Source organism: Pristiophorus japonicus, chromosome 8, assembly GCF_044704955.1.
Source record: "Pristiophorus japonicus isolate sPriJap1 chromosome 8, sPriJap1.hap1, whole genome shotgun sequence".
Taxonomy (NCBI): domain Eukaryota; kingdom Metazoa; phylum Chordata; class Chondrichthyes; family Pristiophoridae; genus Pristiophorus; species Pristiophorus japonicus.
The window spans coordinates 68948862-68968439 of NC_091984.1; the positions used below are offsets into that span (position 1 = coordinate 68948862).

Here is a 19578-nt window from a genome sequence, read left to right on the forward strand (position 1 = left end):
AATCAGCTGGCAACTTCGCCCATGAGAGAAATGAAAGATCTATAGAGAAGTGCTTACCCATCTCTGACTAAGCTTTTCGTGCTGTGATGGAGACAGATTGTGTTTCCTGAAGGAAAGCAATATCTGTTCCCTTTCTGCAGAGAAAGGTCAGTATTTGCCATTGTTTGATTGGAGAATTGAGTTCTTGAACATTCAGGGAGATAATGGGTGGAAAATTGCGGTCCTTTGGACGAACGTCTCCGACCAAAAATTTTTTAATGAAAATACCTGGTGGTCCCGGAGGAATGTAGGATTCCGGTCGAAGGCATCCATTCGCTGTGCAGCATATGGGAAGATGACTTCCTCGTACGTACTGAAAGGCTGGAGTCACGTGGGCCTGGACCACCAATCATTAGGTATTCTCATTGATAAAAATGGGAACTCCGTTTGTATCAATGAGAAAACCCTCCTAAAACAAGAAACACGGCATAATAATAAAAAAAACAACTCACATACTTAAAATTAATTGAAATTAAATGTTTTAGAAAAAGTATCTATTTTGGGGAATTTTTTTAATGTGTTTTAATAGGGTTAAAAATAAACTTACCTTTGTGGACAGGGTTTTTAATATAAAAATGAATGATTAAATTTAATTTTTATGGTCCCAAAATTGGTGGCCTTACTGCCCACTATCACTGTGAACCGCCCGCTGACGATCGCTGGCGGCCAAGTCGCGTAAGTGACCTCCCGCCCGCTGAGCTGCCATATTCGGGGGATCAAGGGTTATGGCGAGAAAGCAGGAAGGGGGTACTGAAGTTTCATGTTCAGCCATGAACTCATTGAATGGCGGTGCAGGCTAGAAGGGCTGAATGGCCTGTTCCTGCACCTATTTTCTATGTTTCTATGTTTCTATTGGTGCGGGCGGGAGTCGGCGACAGCAGGGGGTGGACCGCTGCATGGAGACATGTCTAACCCAAAAGGTAAGTAAGAAGATCTGCAAAAATAGGTTAGTGAACATCTTTAAAATTTTTATTTTCCAGCGATTCATTTGTATGGGGTCCCCTGAAGATGTTCCAGTGTTTTAAAAAAATGTTTTTAAAAATTTTTATTTTTCGGGCTTCCCCCCATCCCCTGCCCTGGGTCCGACTCAATCCTCGGCGGCACTTTGGCGAGGATCACATTTCCGAGATTGGGAGCCCACCTGCTGCTGCCCAGATTGACGGCGTAAGCTGTTACTTTGTCACTGGGCTGTACTGCCATCTCTTACAGAGGAATCTTCCTGGAAAAGTACCGCCGGTCTCTCGGCGGTCCTTTGGGCGGCACTTGGATGGGCCCTCCTTTGACCAAGTTCGGGCCCTATATGTTTTAAAAGTGTTGCGCTGGTAAAAGTAGACTATATGCCTGCTTTTACCAGCCATAAAAATTTGAAGGACATTGGCTGGGCATGAGTTGGGCAAGTAGCCCAATCTTTGCCACATGAATGTCCTTCTTCCAGGGATGTGTAGATTCTGTCAGAAGAAATCTTGACAGATCGGAAAAGCCAGTTCTTGACGCATGCGCATCGTGTCCCAAGAACCAGCTTATGTGAGGCCTCGCTGGGTGCGTGTGCACTTCGTACGAACCCGACGAGGTCACAATTTTCGGCACAATAAGAGACCCCATGATCTCATAGAATAGAGGTGTTCAACCTTTTGGAACAGGGGCCCATATATACATGGCAGAATAGAACGGGCTACATAATGTTTCAAACATTTTGGGGGCAAGTCAGAATCATAATTAATCATAATTAAACAATAAGTCCAAAACAAATGTTTTCATCTCTAACAAAGCATTTGTACTTTTTTAGGGTAATGGTTATTTTATTGGACGAATAATCCATAGAACGTGAATTCAAATCCCACCATTGTAGTTTGAGAATTTGAATTCAATTTTTTTTTAATTCATTGCATCAATCCACTAAAAAGAATGGCAGGCAGTGACTAGTGGGGTACCGCAAGGTTCTGTGCTGGGGCCCCAGCTGTTTACATTGTACATTAATGATTTAGACGAGGGGATTAAATGTAGTATCTCCAAATTTGCGGATGACACTAAGTTGGGTGGCAGTGTGAGCTGCGAGGAGGATGCTATGAGGCCGCAGAGTGACTTGGATAGATTAGGTGAGTGGGCAAAGGCATGGTAGATGAAGTATAATGTGGACAAATGTGAGGCTATCCACTTTGGTGGTAAAAACAGAGAGACAGACTATTATCTGAATGGTGACAGATTAGGAAAAGGGGAGGTGCAACGAGACCTGGGTGTCATGGTACATCAGTCATTGAAGGTTGGCATGCAGGTACAGCAGGCGGTTAAGAAAGCAAATGGCGTGTTGGCCTTCATAGCGAGGGGATTTGAGTACAGGGGCAGGGAGGTGTTACTACAGTTGTACAGGGTCTTGGTGAGGCCACACCTGGAGTATTGTGTACAGTTTTGGTCTCCTAACTTGAGGAAGGACATTCTTGCTATTGAGGGAGTGCAGCGAAGGTTCACCAGACTGATTCCCGGGATGGCGGGACTGACATATCAAGAAGGACTGGATCAACTGGGCTTGTATTCACTGGAGTTCAGAAGAATGAGAGGGGATCTCGTAGAAACGTTTAAAATTCTGAAGGGTTTAGACAGGTTAGATGCAGGAAGAATGTTCCCAATGTTGGGGAAGTCCAGAACCAGGGGTCACAGTCTACAGATAAGGGGTAAGCCATTTAGGACCGAGATGAGGAGAAACTTCTTCACCCAGAGAGTGGTGAACCTGTGGAATTCGCTACCACAGAAAGTTGTTGAGGCCAATTCACTAAATATATTCAAAAAGGAGTTAGATGTAGTCCTTACTACTAGGGGGATCAAGGGGTATGGTGAGAAAGCAGGAAGGGGGTACTGAAGTTGCATGTTCAGCCATGAACTCATTGAATGGTGGTGCAGGCTTGAAGGGCCGAATGGCCTACTCCTGCACCCATTTTCTATGTTTCTATGTTTCTAAGGGGCAATCTGGCGTGCCATCTAGCTGCAACCTCGGCATCGAATCAGAACACAACAAAAGCAAACTCAGTCCAGTGACCCTGCAAAGCCCTCCTCACTAACTTCTAGGGACTGGTGCTAAAGTTGGACTAGTCCCATAGACTAGTAAAGCAACAGCCTGACATAATCACATTCACAGCATCATACCTATCAGCCAGTGTCCCAGACTTCTTCATCACCATCCCTGGGTATGTCCTGTTCCGCTGGCAGGATAGATTCACCAGAAGTGAGGCACAGTAATATACAGTAGAGTGTCCTCGGGAGTCCTCAACATTGACCCCGGACCCTATAAAGTTTCATAGCTTCAGGTAAAACATGGCCAAGGAAACCTGCTGCTGATTTACACCTTCTGCCCTAATACTCCACCAAGTTGAACACCGCTTTGAGGAAGAACTGAGGATAGCAAGGGCATAGAATGTACTCTAGGGGGGAAACTTCAGTATCCATCAGCAAACGTGGTTTGGTCTATCTAGCCAGTCCTGAAGGACATAGATGCCAGAATGACAGGTAGTGAGAGAACCAAAATGAAGGAATAACCTTTTTGACGTAATCCACACCATCATACCATAGGCAGTCCCTCAGAATCGAGGAAGACTTGCTTCCACTCTTACCATGAGTTCTTAGGTGGCTGTACAGTCCAATACGAGAACCACAGTCTCTGTCACAGGTGGACAGATAGTCATTGAGGGAAAGGGTGGGCAGGGAGCCTGGTTTGCTGCACACTCCTTCCGCTGCCTGCACTTGATTTCTGCAAGCTTTCGGCGGCAATACTCAAGGAGCTCAGCACCCTTCCAAATGCACTTCCTCCACTTAGGGCAGTCTATGGCTAAGGACTCCCAGGTGTCAGTGGGGATGTTGCCACACCAATCTCCCTGTCACAGATGTGTCTGCTGTGACAGCATTGTTAGGAGTGACCACCACTCAGTCCTGTCTTTGCACTGAGGGTAACTCTCCATTGTGTTGTGTGGCACCACCACTGTGCAAAGTGTAATAAATTCAGAGCAGATCGAGCAGCTCAAAATTAGGCGTCCATGAGGTGCTGTGGGCCATCAGCAGCAGCAGAATTGTATAACACCACAATCTGTAACCACCTGTCCCTCATTTCTCCATCACCCCATCAAACCAGATGACCAACCTTAGTTCAATGAAGATTATGCTGGGAGCAGCACCAATCATACCTGAAAATAAGGTGGCAACCTGGTGGAGCTACAACACAGGACAGCAAGCATGCTGAATAGTGAAAGCAGCATGCTATAGACAGAGCTATGTGATCACACAACCAACGGATCATGTAAAAGCTTTGCAACTCTGCTCCATCCAGTCGTGAGTGGTGGTGGACAATTGAGCAACTAACAGGAGGAGATAGACTCCATGAATATTGCTATCCTCAAGAATGGCGGAGCCCAGCACGTGAGTGCAAAAGACAAGACTGAACCATTTGCAATCTTCTTCAGCCAGAACTGGCGAGTGGATGATCCTTCTCTTGCTTTTCCTGTCCCCAACATCACAGATTCACTCCGCCTGACCTCAAGAAACACTGGCATAGCAACGGCTACGGGGTCTGACAACATCCCGGCTGTAGTGCTGAAGGCTTGTGCTCGAGCATTAGCTACACTCCTAGCTAAGCTTTTCCAATACAGCTACAATACTGGCATCTACCAGACAATGTGGAAAATTAACCAGGTATGACCTGTCCACAATAAGCAAGACAAATCAAACCCAGCCAAGTATCACTCTATCATCTTTTTCACAATCATCAGTAAAGTGATGTATGGCATAATTAACAGTAATATCAAGCGCTACTTCTGGCTCATAATGAACGTTCACTTCCTTTCTGGCATATTGGAGGCTTAGAAGGTAATTTAGCACCAGAAAAACGGACACTATGTGGTTGAATTTCTCGGATAGTATAATCTAACAAATTCCGCTTATGCACTCCAGTTAGGCCAGGTGGTGTACTTATGGGGAAGTTACGGTGGTGCACTGGAAGCAGCATGGACAAAATTCTCAGCAGTAGTTTGGGAAGCAGTCTGCAATTGGACAACCTCTCCCAATTGTGACATAATGGCAGTTGCGTACCTCTCTTCTCCATTTTTCTTTCTTTTCCTTTTTTCTCTCCCAATAGCTCTTTTGACTCTTTCCCTTATTCTTTCTATTATGTTTCTTCCTCCTTCTCCTTCTTTTCATTTGTACTTCTCTTGTTCTGCCTTTCTTTACCTTCTGTAAACAACAATCTCATGTAGAGGGGAGGCATGTATGTTTGAAGGAGCCTAGTGAACACACCACAGGAAAAAGTGGGAAATTAATTGTTTCTTTATAACTTGCCCTTTTTGTTTCTTTTTTCCTGTTCCTTCTTGCACGTTTTTATTCTCGTTTCTTGGAGAATTTTCATGCAGAGGAGAGGGAAACCAGGGAGCAAGGCTATGTTTAAAAAAAAAAACAATTTTTTAAAATTTCTTGCAGATGCTGTGCTTGCTTAAAAAGTTAGTATGCAGGTACAGCAAGTAATTAGGAAGGCAAATTGAATGTTGACCTTTATTGCAAGGGGGATGGAGTATAAAAGTAGGGAAGTCCTGCTACAACTGTACAGGGCGTTGGTGAGACCACAACTGGAGTACTGCATACAGTTTTGGTCTCCTTATTTAAGGAGGGATATACTTGCATTGGAAGCAGTTCAGAGAAGGTTCAAGTGGTTGATTCCTGAGATGAAGGGATAGTCTTATGAAGAAAGGTGGAGCAGGTTGGGCCTATACTCATTGGAGTTTAGAAGAATGAGAGGTGATTTTATTGAAACATATAAGATTCTGAGCGGTATTGACAGGGTAGATGCAGAGAGGATGCTTCCCCTCGGGGGAGGGGGGCATCTAGAACTAGGGCATAGTTTCAGAATAAGGGGCCGTCCATTTAAAATGAAAATGAGGAGGAATTTCTTCTCTCCAGAGGATCGTGAATCTTTGGAATTCTCTACCCCAGAGAGCTGTGGAGATCTTTGAATATATTTAAGGTGGAGATAGACAGATTTTTGAATGATAAGGGAGTCAAGGATTATGAGGAGCAGGCAGGGAAGTGGAGTTGAGGCCAAGATCAGATCATCCATGATCTTAGTGAATGGCGGAGCAGGGGCTCGAGGGGCCAAATGGCCTAATCCTGCTCCTATTTCTTATGTTCTTGTGTTACTGTATGTTAAACACGGATCACTAGGAAGGGGAGCCCTAGAAAATATGAGTGAAGTTTACAAGTACTGATTGTGCAATAACCTATTTGATCCTACTGAATGAGATTTAATTTTTGCTAAAATGAACTTCCATCACGTTTCCATAAATTGAAATATGAAAGCATTTTTGGTTCTTTTTATTTTTCCACCAATGGAATGCTATTATCAAATTATGCCGTGATTCTTTTCAAATGCAATTAACAATTTGTATTGTTTTGCTTAGCCTGGAGGAAGAAAATTATTGCTGCCTAAAATTGCATTTTCCTTGCTTCTGCAATGTGTCCTGATTTTTAGGTGAAAGTCTAAAATTATTGCTATGTTTAAAAAAAGCCGATAAATCCCCGGGGCCCGATAGTCTGCATCCCAGAGTACTTAAGGAAGTGGCCCTAAAAATAGTGGATGCAATGATGGTCATTTTCCAACAGTCTATCGATTCTGGATCAGTTCCTATGGACTGGAGGGTAGCTAATGTAACACCACTTTTTAAAAAAGGAGAGAGAGAGAAAATGGGTAATTATAAACCGGTTAGCCTGACATTAGTAGTGGGGAAAATGTTGGAATCAATTATTAAAGATGAAATATCAGCACATTTGGAAAGCAGTGACAGGATCGGTGCAAGTCAACATGGATTTATGAAGGGGAAATCATGCTTGACAAATCTTCTGGAATTTTTTGAGGATGTAACTCGTAGGCCCCAAGTTTCCACATGATTTGCTCCTGATTTTTAGGAGCAACTGGTGTAGAACGGAGTATCTTAGAAATCGGAATTCTCCACATTTAGTTTTCTGCAGTTCTAGTCAGGTAGAACAGTTTCACTTTGGAACAGAATTTTTTTTCAAAAGGGGGCGTGTCCAGCCACTGACGCCTGATTTCAAAGTTTCCACAGTGAAAACGTACTCCAAACTAACTTAGAATGGAATAAGTGAAGATTTTTGTACGCTTGAAAAAACCTTGTCTACACATTAAAAAATCAGGCGCAGGTTACAAATTAGGCGTCCGGAACGAGGGGGGGGAAGGGAAGTCATTAAATTCTACAATAAATCCTTAGTTATACTTATACAAATATTACACAAATAAATCCAACCTGAATAAAAATTTATAAGCAAAGAAAAGATTAAATAAACCATGTTCCTACCTGTGTGAAAGGCAGCGGTTTGCCGTCGGGACCGAAGGCTGAACGGGCCGGGCCCAGAACTTCGGGCAGGGCCCGTCCCCAGCACCAGATTTACAGGTAGGTGGCGTTGGGTCGGGTCGGGGAGGGAGGTTCGATTTGGGTCGGCGAGGGAGGGGGAGGTCAGGTCGGGGAGAGGGAGGTCAGGTCAGATCCAGTCCGGGAGCGCCAGTCGGGTCGGGTCAGGTCCAGTTGGGTGGGAGCGGGAGCGGCAGTCGGGTCGGGTCCAGTCGGGGGGATGCGGGAGCGGCAGTCGGGTCGGGTCCAGTCGGGGACAAGCGGGAGTGGGAGCGGCAGTCGGGTCGGGTCCAGTTGGGGGGGAGCGGGAGCGGCAGTCGGGTCGGGTCCAGTCGGGGGGATGCGGGAGCGGCAGTCGGGTCGGGTCGGGACCAGTCGGGGGGGAGCGGGAGCGGCAGTCGGGTCGGGTCGGGTCCAGTCGGAGGGAAGCGGAAGCAGGAGCGGCAGTCGGGTCGGGGGGAAGCGAGAGCGGGAGCGGCAGTCGGGTCGGGTCCAGTCGGGGGGGAGCGGGAGCGACAGTCGGGTCGGGTCGAGTCGGGGGGGAGCAGGAGCGGCAGTCGGGTTGGGTCCGGTCCGGGGGGGGGTGGGAAGCGGGTGTCGGTCCACTCCGGGGGTGAGGGAAGCGGGAGTCGGGTCAGGAGGAAGCAGGAGCTGGCCGTGGGAGGAGCCTTATTCACGCAGCCCCAGTGAGGCCATTGGGCCAGGGCTAGGGGCTGCATGCTTCGGGCCCCTCCCACACAGTTTCGGGCGCCTGGAGCTACTGCACTTGCGTGCCCACTGTAGCGCGCATGTGCAGAGGTCCCGGCACTGTTTTCAGCGCAGGGACCTGGCTCCGCCCCCCTACAGCTTCTGCTGCGCTGCACCAAGGGCCAGAGGACCTGCAGGGAGGTGGAGAATACGGAGGGTTTTTTTAGGCGCACTTTGTGGCGCGAGAAACTGGCGTCCAGGTCGGGACTGCGCCGTTCTAGGCGCGTGTGGAAACTTGGGCCTCTAGAGTGGACAAGGGAGAACCAGTGGATGTGGTGTATTTGCACTTTCAAAAGGCTTTTGACAAGGTCCCACACAAGAGATTGGTGTGCAAAATTAAAGCACATGATATTGGGGGTGATGTACTGACATGGATAGAGAACTGGTTGGCAGACAGGAAGCAGAGTGTCGGGATAAACGAGTCCTTCTCAGAATGGCAGGCAGTGCCGCAGGGCTCAGTGCTAGGACCCCAGCTATTTACAATATACATTAATAATTTGGATAAAGGATATGAGTATAATTTCTCCAAGCTTGCAGATGTCATTGAACTGGGTGGCGGTGTGAGCTGTGAGGAGGACGCTAAGAGGCTGCAGGGTGACTTGGACAAGTTAGGTGAGTGGGCAAATGAATGGCAGATGCAGTATAATGTGGATAAATGTGAGATTATCCACTTTGGGGGCAAAAACACGAAGGCAGAATATTATCTGAATGGCGGCAGATTAGGAAAAGGGGAGGTGCAATGAGACCTGGGTGTCATGATACATCAGTCATTGAAAGTTGGCATGCAGGTACAGCAGGCGGTGAAGAAGGCAAATGGTATGTTGACCTTCATAGCTAGGAGTTTTGAGTATAGGAGCAGGGAGGTCTTACTGCAGTTGTACAGGGCCTTGGTGAGGCCTCACCTGGAATATTGTGTTCCATTTTGGTCTCCTACTCTTATTATCGAGGAAGTGCAGCGAAGGTTCCTGGGATGGCTGGACTGATATATGAGGAGAGATTGGATCGACTGGGCCTTTATTCACTGGAGTTTAGAAGAGTGAGAGGGGATCTCATAGAAACATATAAAATTGTGACGGGACTGGACAGGTTAGATGCAGGAAGAATGTTCCCGATGGTGGGGAAGTTCAGAACCATGGGAGACAGTCTAAGGATAAGGGGTAAGCCATTTAGGACTGAGATAAGGAGAAACTTCTTCACTCAGAGAGTTGTTAACCTGTGGAATTCCCTACCACAGAGAGTTGTTGATGCCAGTTCATTGGGTATTAGATATGGCCCTTACAGCTAAAGGGATCAAGGGATATGGAGAGAAAGCAGGAAAGGGGTGCTGAGGTGAATGACGGTGAATGGTGGTGCAGGCTCGAAGGGCCAAATGGCGTACTCCTGCACCTATTTTCTATGAGCCCAAGTTTCGGGCCGCGCCTTTAATGGTGCAGCCCGGACCTGGACGCCCGTTTTTCCCGCTACAAAGTGCGCCTAAAAAAAACTTACCTATTCTCCGGCTCCCTGCAGGTCCTCTGGAGCCGGGCGCGGCGCAGCACGAGCTGTAGGGGGTGGAGCCAGGTCGCTGTGCTGAAAACAGTGCCGGGACCTCTGCACATACACTACAGTGGGCGCGCATGTGCAGTAGCTCCAGGCGCCCAAAACTATGGGAGGGGCCCAGAAGCATGCAGCCCCTAGCCCTGGCTGAATGGCCTCACTGGGGCTGCGTGAATAAGGCTCCTCCCACCCACCGGACCTGACTCAACCTCTGCTCCCCCCCCCCCCCCCCCGGTGACCCGACCTCCGCCCCCCCCCGACCCAACCCGATCCCCCCCACTCCCCCCCCCCCCCCCCCCCGCGACTCTCTCTCCCACCCCCCCCCCCCCCCCCGCCGCCCCGAACTCAGCGACTCCCCCCCCCCCCCCCCCGGACCTCCGCGACTCTTTCTCCCCCCCTCCCGAGACCCGACGCCACCTACCTGTAAATCCAGCCCGAAGTCTTGGGCCCGGCCGTTCCGCCTCCTTCCTTCCCTCCCTTCCCTCCCTCCATCCTCTCTCCCTTCTCCCTCTCTCCTCCCCCCTCCTCCTCCCCCCCCCACAGCCTCTTCACCCCCCTCTCCCCCTCCCACCCCCCTTCTCCCACACACCCCCCTTCTCTCCCTCCCCTCGCTGTCAGAAACACAGACACTGACAGACAGAGAGTGAGAGACACACAGACAGAGAGATAGAGACACACGGGGGGGGGGGGGGGGGTCCCAGCACGCTGTTGGAAGACTCCCGGTGCTGCAGTCGGTAAGTAGAAAATGTTTTATTTATTGATTTTTTAAAAAATATATATATTTTTTATTAATTTTTTTGATTGATTTATTGGTTGATTTATTGATGTATTTATCATTTATTATTGATGATGGCTCTTTATTTGTAAAACTGAAGTGTTTAATGTTTGTAAACTTCCCTTTAAACCCTAGCCCCCTCCACCATTCCCTACGCCTAATTTGTAACCTACGCCTGATTTTCTAAAGTGTAGACAAGGTTTTTTCGAACGTACAAAAATCTTCACTTACTCCATTCTAAGTTAGTTTGGAGTAAGTTTTCACTGCCTAAACTTTGAAAACAGGCGTAAGTGGCCGGACACGCCCCCTTTTGAAAAAAAAATTCTGTTTCAAAGTGAAATTGTTCTAACTGACTAGAACTGGAGCAAACTAAATGTCGAGAATTCAAATTTCTAAGATACTCCATTCTAAACCAGTTGCTCCAAAAAATCAGGAGTAACTCAGGCTGAAACTTGGCCCCTATGTTTCTATGTTTCTAAAATGGGTGTGTTCTAAAATTTCCCTCTCTTTTCAAAGAGAATTGTTCATGGCAAAGATTTTGTTATGGTTTAAAATACTCCAAAGTAGTTTGTGAAGTTCTTTCTGATTGATTTATTAATGACATTGTGAAAAAATGTCATTGTGAAAAAATGTCTTTGTAACTTCTTTGTTTAGGAGGATAAAATGAAGTTGGAAATACAGTCATCCCCAGTCAGGAAATCCATGACAAAATCATCAAAAAGAAAAACATGCCTTGCAGAATGTCCCAGAAAGTTCAGCAAAAATAACAGCTACAAGCAGCCCACGATAGCATCCCAGTCACGGTCTCCATCGCCATACACCAAGAGACGGATGGCAGCGCTCTCAGAGGATGCCAATCAGAGACTTGCACACCTGAACCTAGGACCTTATCAATTTAAAAAGGAAACAGATAATAAACCTCCATTTGTAATAAGACATGTATGTGACTGGAGAAAAATCTTCATTTAAGTGAACAGAAGTTTCTGGTGAAAGGTCATCGACCTGAAACGTTAACCCTATGCTTCTCTTTCTACAGATGCTGCCTGACCTGTTGAGTGATTCCAGGATTTTGTGGGGTTTTTTCAGATTTCCAGCAACTGCAGTATTTTGCTTGCTAATTTAAGTGAAACTCAGTTTCTTGTACAATTAATATGCTGGTCCGCTGTCTAGCATTTGTAAATGATTTCATGTTTCTTTTTCAGCTATTAATTATATTGAGTTTTTTGTGGAGTAATATGTGCTAGGACAGTAATTAAACTGTTCCTTCAAACTAATATTAAAATCCCTGGAATACTGATTTTATTTTCCAGCACTATAGTTTAATGAATTGTTTTAATAACGCAAAATAATTGGTGTGAATTCAGCTTTAGAAAAAGTTTGAAAATATTCAAAAAAAAGTTTTGTTAAAGTATGATTGTTGTCTTTTTTAAAAAAAAAATGGTCTCTCTTTATAACTGAAAAGGGTAAAACACTGCAAACTTTAAAAAAACTGAAACAAAAACACAAAATGCTGGAAACACTGACTGGCCTGCTGAATGAGCACTGTTTCCCCTACTTTATTTTGGGGTGCGCAGTCCCATTAGTGGGCTGCACGGACCATTTAAACTTTTGCACATGCGCAAAATCTCCCATTCAAAAGCCGGTAAGCGGCCTGCACAGGATCTCCCAACAGCTGCGCAAAATGTTGCTGCTGAGTGTTTCCAGCCAACGTTCTTTCTCTTTTTTTTTTGGCTGCATGGCCCCTTTATGGGACTGTGCAGCCCATTCAAAAATCCACGCTTGCACGGTTTTTGCATTTAAAAGTCGCTGAGCCAGCCGCACGGTTTAAAGGGAACATTCCAGTATTTTCTGTTTTTGAACATTTAGAAAGAATTTGATTTATTTGAGTTTGTAATCTTCAGATTTATTTCTTTGGTAAAGAATTGCAAGAAGTAATTGAAACTTACGAACACTTAACTTAATGGTGTTCTACCCTTGTTTATTTTCGGGTAAAGTAGGTGGCTTTTTAAATAGATCAATTTGCACTCTGGAAATTTTAGACACCCTAAATTATGCAGAAGATTATCTTTTTTGTTTTGTGGCTATCTCCCTGGATGTAGAGAAAATATCTGTCAAGATGAAGTACGATCAACTCCTGACAGCGTTTGATTGAATTCAACCAAAACTTTTATAAAATGGTCTATGTACTTCACAGCGTAGACACAGGTATTCATGCACAGACCAATAGGATTAGCTTTGCACAGACTGATGAATGTCAGGAACATGCCCACTCTCCTCTACTTTTTAAGACTTCAGCTAAGGTGGGAGGCTTCTGCTTCTACCCAAAACTCTCTAGTTTTCCATTATCACCATTTCAAACTTTTACTGCCTCTTTCCTTACAACATTGATTATAAAAAAAGTTGATATTAAGCTGATAATGAGCTCGTTAAATCTTAAGAGGAAACCCAGCATTTTCTTGTCAGAAAGATGTGCTGAACAATTTTCTCATTCTGTCTCCTAAACATAAGGAAGGTTTTTTATTCATTTTTAAAAATTGTAGGTTTTGAGATTTGTAATGACATTAAAGTGCCCTTGAGTATATTTTTCTAACATCTCAAGCCTGTTTCAATGTAAACAATTTTGTTTAAAACTTTTTTTTTTAGGTGTATAGCGCATCTGCAGTTATGCAGAATGGATACTGGTGTAGTAATTTCTTATGCTCACATTTAACTTTCAACCTAAATGTGACTCAAACCCACAATAATAAAGTTTTTAATTTATTGCCTCCCTGAACCAGTACAGCCGGTAGCACTCTCGCTTCGGAGTCAGAGGTTGTAGATTCAATCCCCACTCCAGTACTGAGTACACAATCTGGGGCGTTATGTCAGTGAATTACTGATGGAGTGCTACATTGTAGGAGATGTTATCTTTCTGATGAGATGTGAAACCGAGGACCCATCTGTCTATTTAATTTGATTTAAAAGATCTCATTGCACTATTTGAAGAAGTTTTTATGGTGTCCTGGCTAACATTCTTCCTTCAGCCAATGCCACCAAAACAGATTAACTGGTCATTCAACTAATTTAAAGTTTGTGGGATCCTGTGCTGTGTTTTCCGACATAATAACTAAGACTGCAGTTCAAAAGTAATTCATTGGTTATAATGCACTTTGAGATGTTCTGAGGGCATGATAAGATGGTGAGATGAAATCTGCAGTTTGCTTTTACATAGAAACATAGAAATATAGAAAATAGGTGCAGGAGTAGGCCATTCGGCCTTTCGAGCCTGCACCACCATTCAATGAATTCATAGCTGAACATGCAACTTCAGTACCCCATTCCTGCTTTCTCGCCATACCCCTTGATCCCCCTAGTAGTAAGGACTACATCTAACTTCTTTTTGAATACACTTAGTGAACTGGCCTCAACAAATCTCCTTGGCAGAGAATTTCACAGGCTCACCACTCCCTGGGTGAAGAAGCCCCTCCCCATCTCGGCCCCAAATGACCCATCCCCCATCCCCAGACTGTGACCCCTGGCTCTGGACTTCCCCAACATTAATAAGAACATAAGAATTAGGAACAGGAGTAGGCCATCTCCGCCACCCAACAAGATCACGGCTGATCTGGCCGTGGACTCAGCTCCACTTACCCGCCCGCTCCCCATAACCCTTAATTCCCTTATTGGTTAAAAATCTATCTATCTGTGATTTGAATATATTCAATGAGCTAGCCTCAACTGCTTCCTTGGGCAGAGAATTCCACAGATTCACAACCCTCTGGGAGAAGAAATTCCTTCTCAACTCAGTTTTAAATTGGCTCCCCCATATTTTGAGGCTGTGCCCCCTAGTTCTAGTCTCCCCGACCAGTGGAAACAACCTCTCTGCCTCTATCCTGTCTATCCCCTTCATTATTTTAAATGTTTTTATAAGATCACCCCTCATCCTTCTGAACTTTATTTATTTTTTTATTATTTAATAAAATATACATGAATAAATATGGGGGTCTGGAACTCACTGCCTGAAAGGGTGGTAGAGGCAGGACCCCTCACCATCTCGCCACATTTTAAAGATACCTGGATGTGCACTTAAAGGGCTCAATTTTCCCCCAAAAAAAATACTCTTAAGTTTCCCCGTTGGATTTCTTCATTTTGGCGTGACGTAACCCGACCTTTACTTTTGGGGGTGGAGCCTTGATCTGCGCCAAAAAGATCGGGCTGCCATGGTAACCAGGGACAATGTGAGCTGAGGCTGCAAAGTGAAGCATACAGCTAGCTCCCAACACATTAAAAGAATTGAAAAACACATAGCAGCTCTCTCTCTCTCTCTCTCTCTTTCTCCCTCGCTGTGTGAACCGGGCAGAAAGCAAGAATGGGACCAGACCGGCAAGCCCTTCGGGCGGGGTTGGAGGTAAGTTGCTGCTATGTATTTTTCAATTCTTTTAGTGTGTCCGGGCATCTGCTATGCCGATTTCATACCTGCGCGATTTCCTTAACTCTCCGGAAGATTTTTCTGGAGAGGCCAATACGCTGGCCTAAGCAGAACTGAAGTAACTCTCAGCTGGCCAAACTTCCCTAAATGGCCAGAATTGGCATAGATGGTTGGTTATGTCCCCTTTGGCTGAAAAAAAAACTGACCTAAAAAAATCGTAACTAACTGAGTTATACTGGTGCAAATTGATTGGGGAAACTGTGGTTTTTCAACTCAGGCCAAAAAGAGCAGTCTGCTCCAAAAAAAACGGCGCAAGTCACTGGGGAAAATTGAGCCCAAAGTGCCGTAATCTACAGGGCTACAGACCAAGAGCTGGAAAGTTGGATTAGGATGGATAGTTCATGGCCGGCCAGTATGGACTCAATGGGCCGAAATGGCCTCCTTCCGTGCTGTAAATTTCTGTGATTCTATGAAATGTAAAAAGTTACTGTATTTTTACCTAAGTAAGGTTTTTTTGTATTTTTCAGGTTGATCATAAATTGTTGCCGACTGATGAGTTGTGCATTGCCTCATCTTCCCTTTCTTCTAAACCCAGTTCTCAAAAGTGTTGGCCTCTGGGTTCACCAATTTATGATGGTAGGGCCAAATGTCTAGTACTTTCTGAATTGTGATTTTTTTTAAACTTTTACTTTGTGATAAATATTTTAAAAATATTTTATATCATTTATTTTAAGGTGAAGTATTCTTGAATAACTTTTACTTTAGGATAGATATTTTTAAAATACATTATTTTATCATTTATTTTAAGTTTAAATATTCTTGCATATTTTGATGTACCTCTATCCTTCAATGTAAATGCTTGGCTAAAATTTTAGCTTATTGGGTTGGCTGAACATTGCAGTTTGTCCTGATTGTGTCATTGGCATGATCAAGTTAAAATAGACACAAAAATCAGATCACCGTGTGGCAGCTTAAGTGGCTGATGAGTATCAACAACCCAGGAAACTGGAGGCCAATAAAAATGGCTAATGGTCTGTCACAATGAGTACATCATAACAGGTACATTGACAGTTCAGAATGAAGAATAATATATATAAGATGTTTGAGACATAAAAATATACATCAATTCTAGTAGATATTGTAACATACACTATGGTTAATTCTTGCTACAGTCAATATAAAGGTAATGCAGAATGTTATATTCTGAAAAAAAATGATACAAGCATATCCAAAATATATAAATAACAAACTGTGCTAATACAAAAATATTAGCTCTGGTAAAGCAGAGTTTATATATGGAAGTTGGTGCGAGTGTATATATTTTTCCTGAAGTGGTCAAATTGCTTGAGGTCAATCTCGGGGAGTAAATTTCCTCAGTTTCTTGATCAATTTCTTGGTCCACCATCGCTGTATTCTAAAATGCTCCCAATCCTCAGGCTTACTGCTCTTTTTGGCAACATTATAAGCCTAGAAATGGTTTGCGCCCTTGTCATGTATTTTCGGCTAAAAAATCATCTGGAGAAGCGTTGGCGCAAAGTTGGGCATTGCGCGACTGACTTTGTGCACCAGAGCCAAAACTTTTGACGGTGAAGGAGACGGTATTTTGCGCATGGGCAGTGTGATTTTTCCCTCTTTCTTTTCCAGTCACAAACGCAAATGCAGGGCGCGGCAACTTTCTGCACGCTTGTGCATTTAAACCGGCCAACTTCCAGCCACTTCTGCTAAGATGGAAGATCAGGAGGGAAGGCAGCATGCCAGGCACTTCAACCGAGAGGCTAATGTGGCATTAGTCAGTGTGGTGGAGAGGCGGTGGGCCTCACTCCATCTTGCTGGGGGAGCCTGACCACTCCCTCCTGTGTTCAAACGCTAAATCCTGGACACCCCATTTGACGCCCAGAAACACCTTTTTCCACCCCGCCAGGCGTGAAACGGGGTGCAAATTAGCGGTGAATCCAGTCCCAAGTCTTTCTTTCTTTAAGGCACAAAAATCCCACAGGAATAGTGGTCCAACCGTGACTAACAAGATAAATTAAATATAGTATTAGAGCAAGAGATGAAAGACGTTTACGGAGTGAAACCCAAACCACATTTTTTAAGCAACTGTCAAAACAAAATGAATCCCTTCGGTGCTGCCCTTCCCGCGAATTGTTTTTATTGTACTCAAATGCGAACAACCAAAAAAACCACAAACTGTGCACGCGCAGCTACTTCAACTTCATTGGCAGCAGTCGCTGCCTTTTAAAAAGGTATTGAAAGAGAGGACAAGAGAGAAAAAGAGGTGGGGGTGGGGGGGGGGGGGGAGAGAAGGGTTTTAGCTAGCCCAACAGATCATGAACCTGCCTAAAATTTATGAAGTTCAGTTCAGAAAATTAGGATACTTCACAAATTCTTTCTTTGTGGTTGTCAATTGGAGAATGTCTGTAGTTATTGATTTCAGTGATAGTGTCTTGTAGGGTAGTGTATTTGGTTACAAAGTTCTCTTAAAGGCCAAAAAGGTTTATTTAAAATGTTGGGAAGGGTAGTTTCTTGCTTATGTAACCAATAGAACACCCAACTTGTATGGCTGAAACTTTTGATCACAAAATACTTATTCCAATGCAAATATTGCTTTCTCAATACCAAGCACCATAAAAATTGTGCACATCTTCCTAAAAATCACATTTTAATTAAAAACTTCTTTACAATTACCTATATTCCAAAATAAAATTAAAGACTACAGACATTGGTCTTTATATAAAGAAGTGACCCAAGATGCACAAAAGACATGACTTTTAGAACTTGATGTTAAGCAAATTTAGATGTTATACAAATAGATATACAAAGGAGGTAGAAATTTCAAGCTTTTAAAAATGGACCACTAATCCACAGAAAATAGGACAATATTTAAACTAGATTCAAAAAGGCACACTAATGAGCTTTTCCTAAAAAAAAGGTTCCACGTGCTGAACGGGAACATGTTTGTTCTGCAGTTTTAAATTGCAAGATCCATTTGGAGTAATTTGCAGTGTTTCATAGGGAAAGTAATGCAGAATTACTGCTACAATGGCATGTTCTCAGAAGTACTTGGGGTGGATTGTGGGAGAAGTTGTCAATAATTACAGTGCATTTCCTATTTAAAAAGTTATAATAATTGGAATTTTTTAAAGTACTGCACTTACCCCAGTCTCTAGTTGAACATCACATAAACTATAGCTCTAACAGCAAACACACAAATGGCATTGCTGAGTAAAAGTCAAATGTTAAACATATATCAAATCCTGCTTTGCTCAGTTGGCATTAAATGTGTGCAAGTCTAATCACTAGAACAATTATATAGAAAGATTGGCATAATACATTTATCTTCTTGTGACTTGTTCAATACACAGGTATAGTATTGCTTTATCCACAGTGATCATGGAAAGCTGAAGCTTCATAGCCATGTGAAGGAGTGAGTGTATGTTTGTTGTAAATTATGTATTAATTCTTTAAATGCTAGCCATTGCTTGTCTACCGTCATACCTTTTAATGTAGTTTCCCAATCTACCTTAACCAACTCTCCCCTCATACCTATGTAGTTTCCTTTGTTTAGATTTAAGACCCTAGTTTCAAATTTAACTAAATCACTTTCAACCTTAATGTAAAGTTCTATCATATTATGGTCACTCTTCCCAAAGGGTTCCTTTACAACAAGGTTATTATTTCTTTCTCGTTGCACAATACTAGATCTAAAATAGCCTGTTCTCGAGTTGGTTCCTCAACATACTGATCTAGAAAACCATCTTGTATACATTCCATGAATTCATTCTCCACACTATTACTGCAAATTTGGTTTGCCCAGCCAATATGTAGATTAAAGTCCCCCATGATTATTGTATTACCTTTGTTACATATATCTATAATTTCCTGATTTATTCTGTGCCCTACATTACCACTATTGTTTGGGGGCCTATAAACAACTCCCACCAATGTTTCCTGCCCCTTGCTGTTTCTTAGCTCCACCCAAACTGATTCTACTTCTTGATTTTCAGAGCTACGATCCTGTCTTTATCCCATCCTTTATTATCAGAGCTTACCCTCCTCCTTTTCTGTTTTGCCTATCTCTTCTAAAAGTAATGTATCCTGGAATATTTAGTTCCCAACCATGGTCACTTTGCAATCACGTCTCCGTAATAGCTATTAGGTCAAACCTATTCATTCCTATCTGCGCTATTAATTCATCTATTTTGTTGCGAATGCTTCACATATTCAGATATAGTGCCTTTAGCTCTCACCTTTGTTAGGATTCATTACCCTCCTGTCCTCCCTTAATCTCTCTCTCCATGTAAATTCCTCAACCCATATTTACAGCCACCCCCTTGATCTTGCAATCTCTTGTGGCCTTGCTATTCTAACCGTGTAAATGAAAGATAAAGCCTTCTCTGACCATTTCCTTGTATCGTTCTCGACCCACATCCCTACTTCCAAACCAATTCCTCTGCATCGGCCCCTGGAAAAAAAACTCTCCAAACTCTCTTAAAACTGCACTTATCAACTCAAAACTGTCAAATCTTTGGCCCTCGTTTAACAATGACACTTCTGCAGCCACCGATCTGCTCAACCACACCATCACCACCACCTTTGATATCCTAGCCCCTATTAAAAAGATTACTCTCTCCCATGCTGGCCCTTCCCCCGGTACAGCCCTCATCTTCGCTCCCTCA

The 19578-nt window shown here is 43.8% G+C and overlaps 1 protein-coding gene across 3 annotated transcripts in view; it reads left to right on the forward strand.

Moving 5' to 3' along the window:
- The window catches only part of spata6 (spermatogenesis associated 6), a 187641-nt gene that overhangs the window by 87706 nt on the left and 80357 nt on the right, over positions 1–19578 (forward strand). For 2 of the 3 annotated variants that reach the window (XR_011594060.1, XM_070886907.1), the window contains exons 7-8: positions 11146–11430; positions 15427–15535. Coding sequence is in view for 1 of the 3 variants with exons in the window: in XM_070886907.1 (XP_070743008.1) it covers positions 11146–11430; positions 15427–15535 (394 nt within the window). In the remaining 2 variants the exon portion in view is untranslated. The remainder of the gene's footprint in view (positions 1–11145; positions 11431–15426; positions 15536–19578) is intronic. The other variant, XR_011594061.1, reaches the window with a different exon arrangement.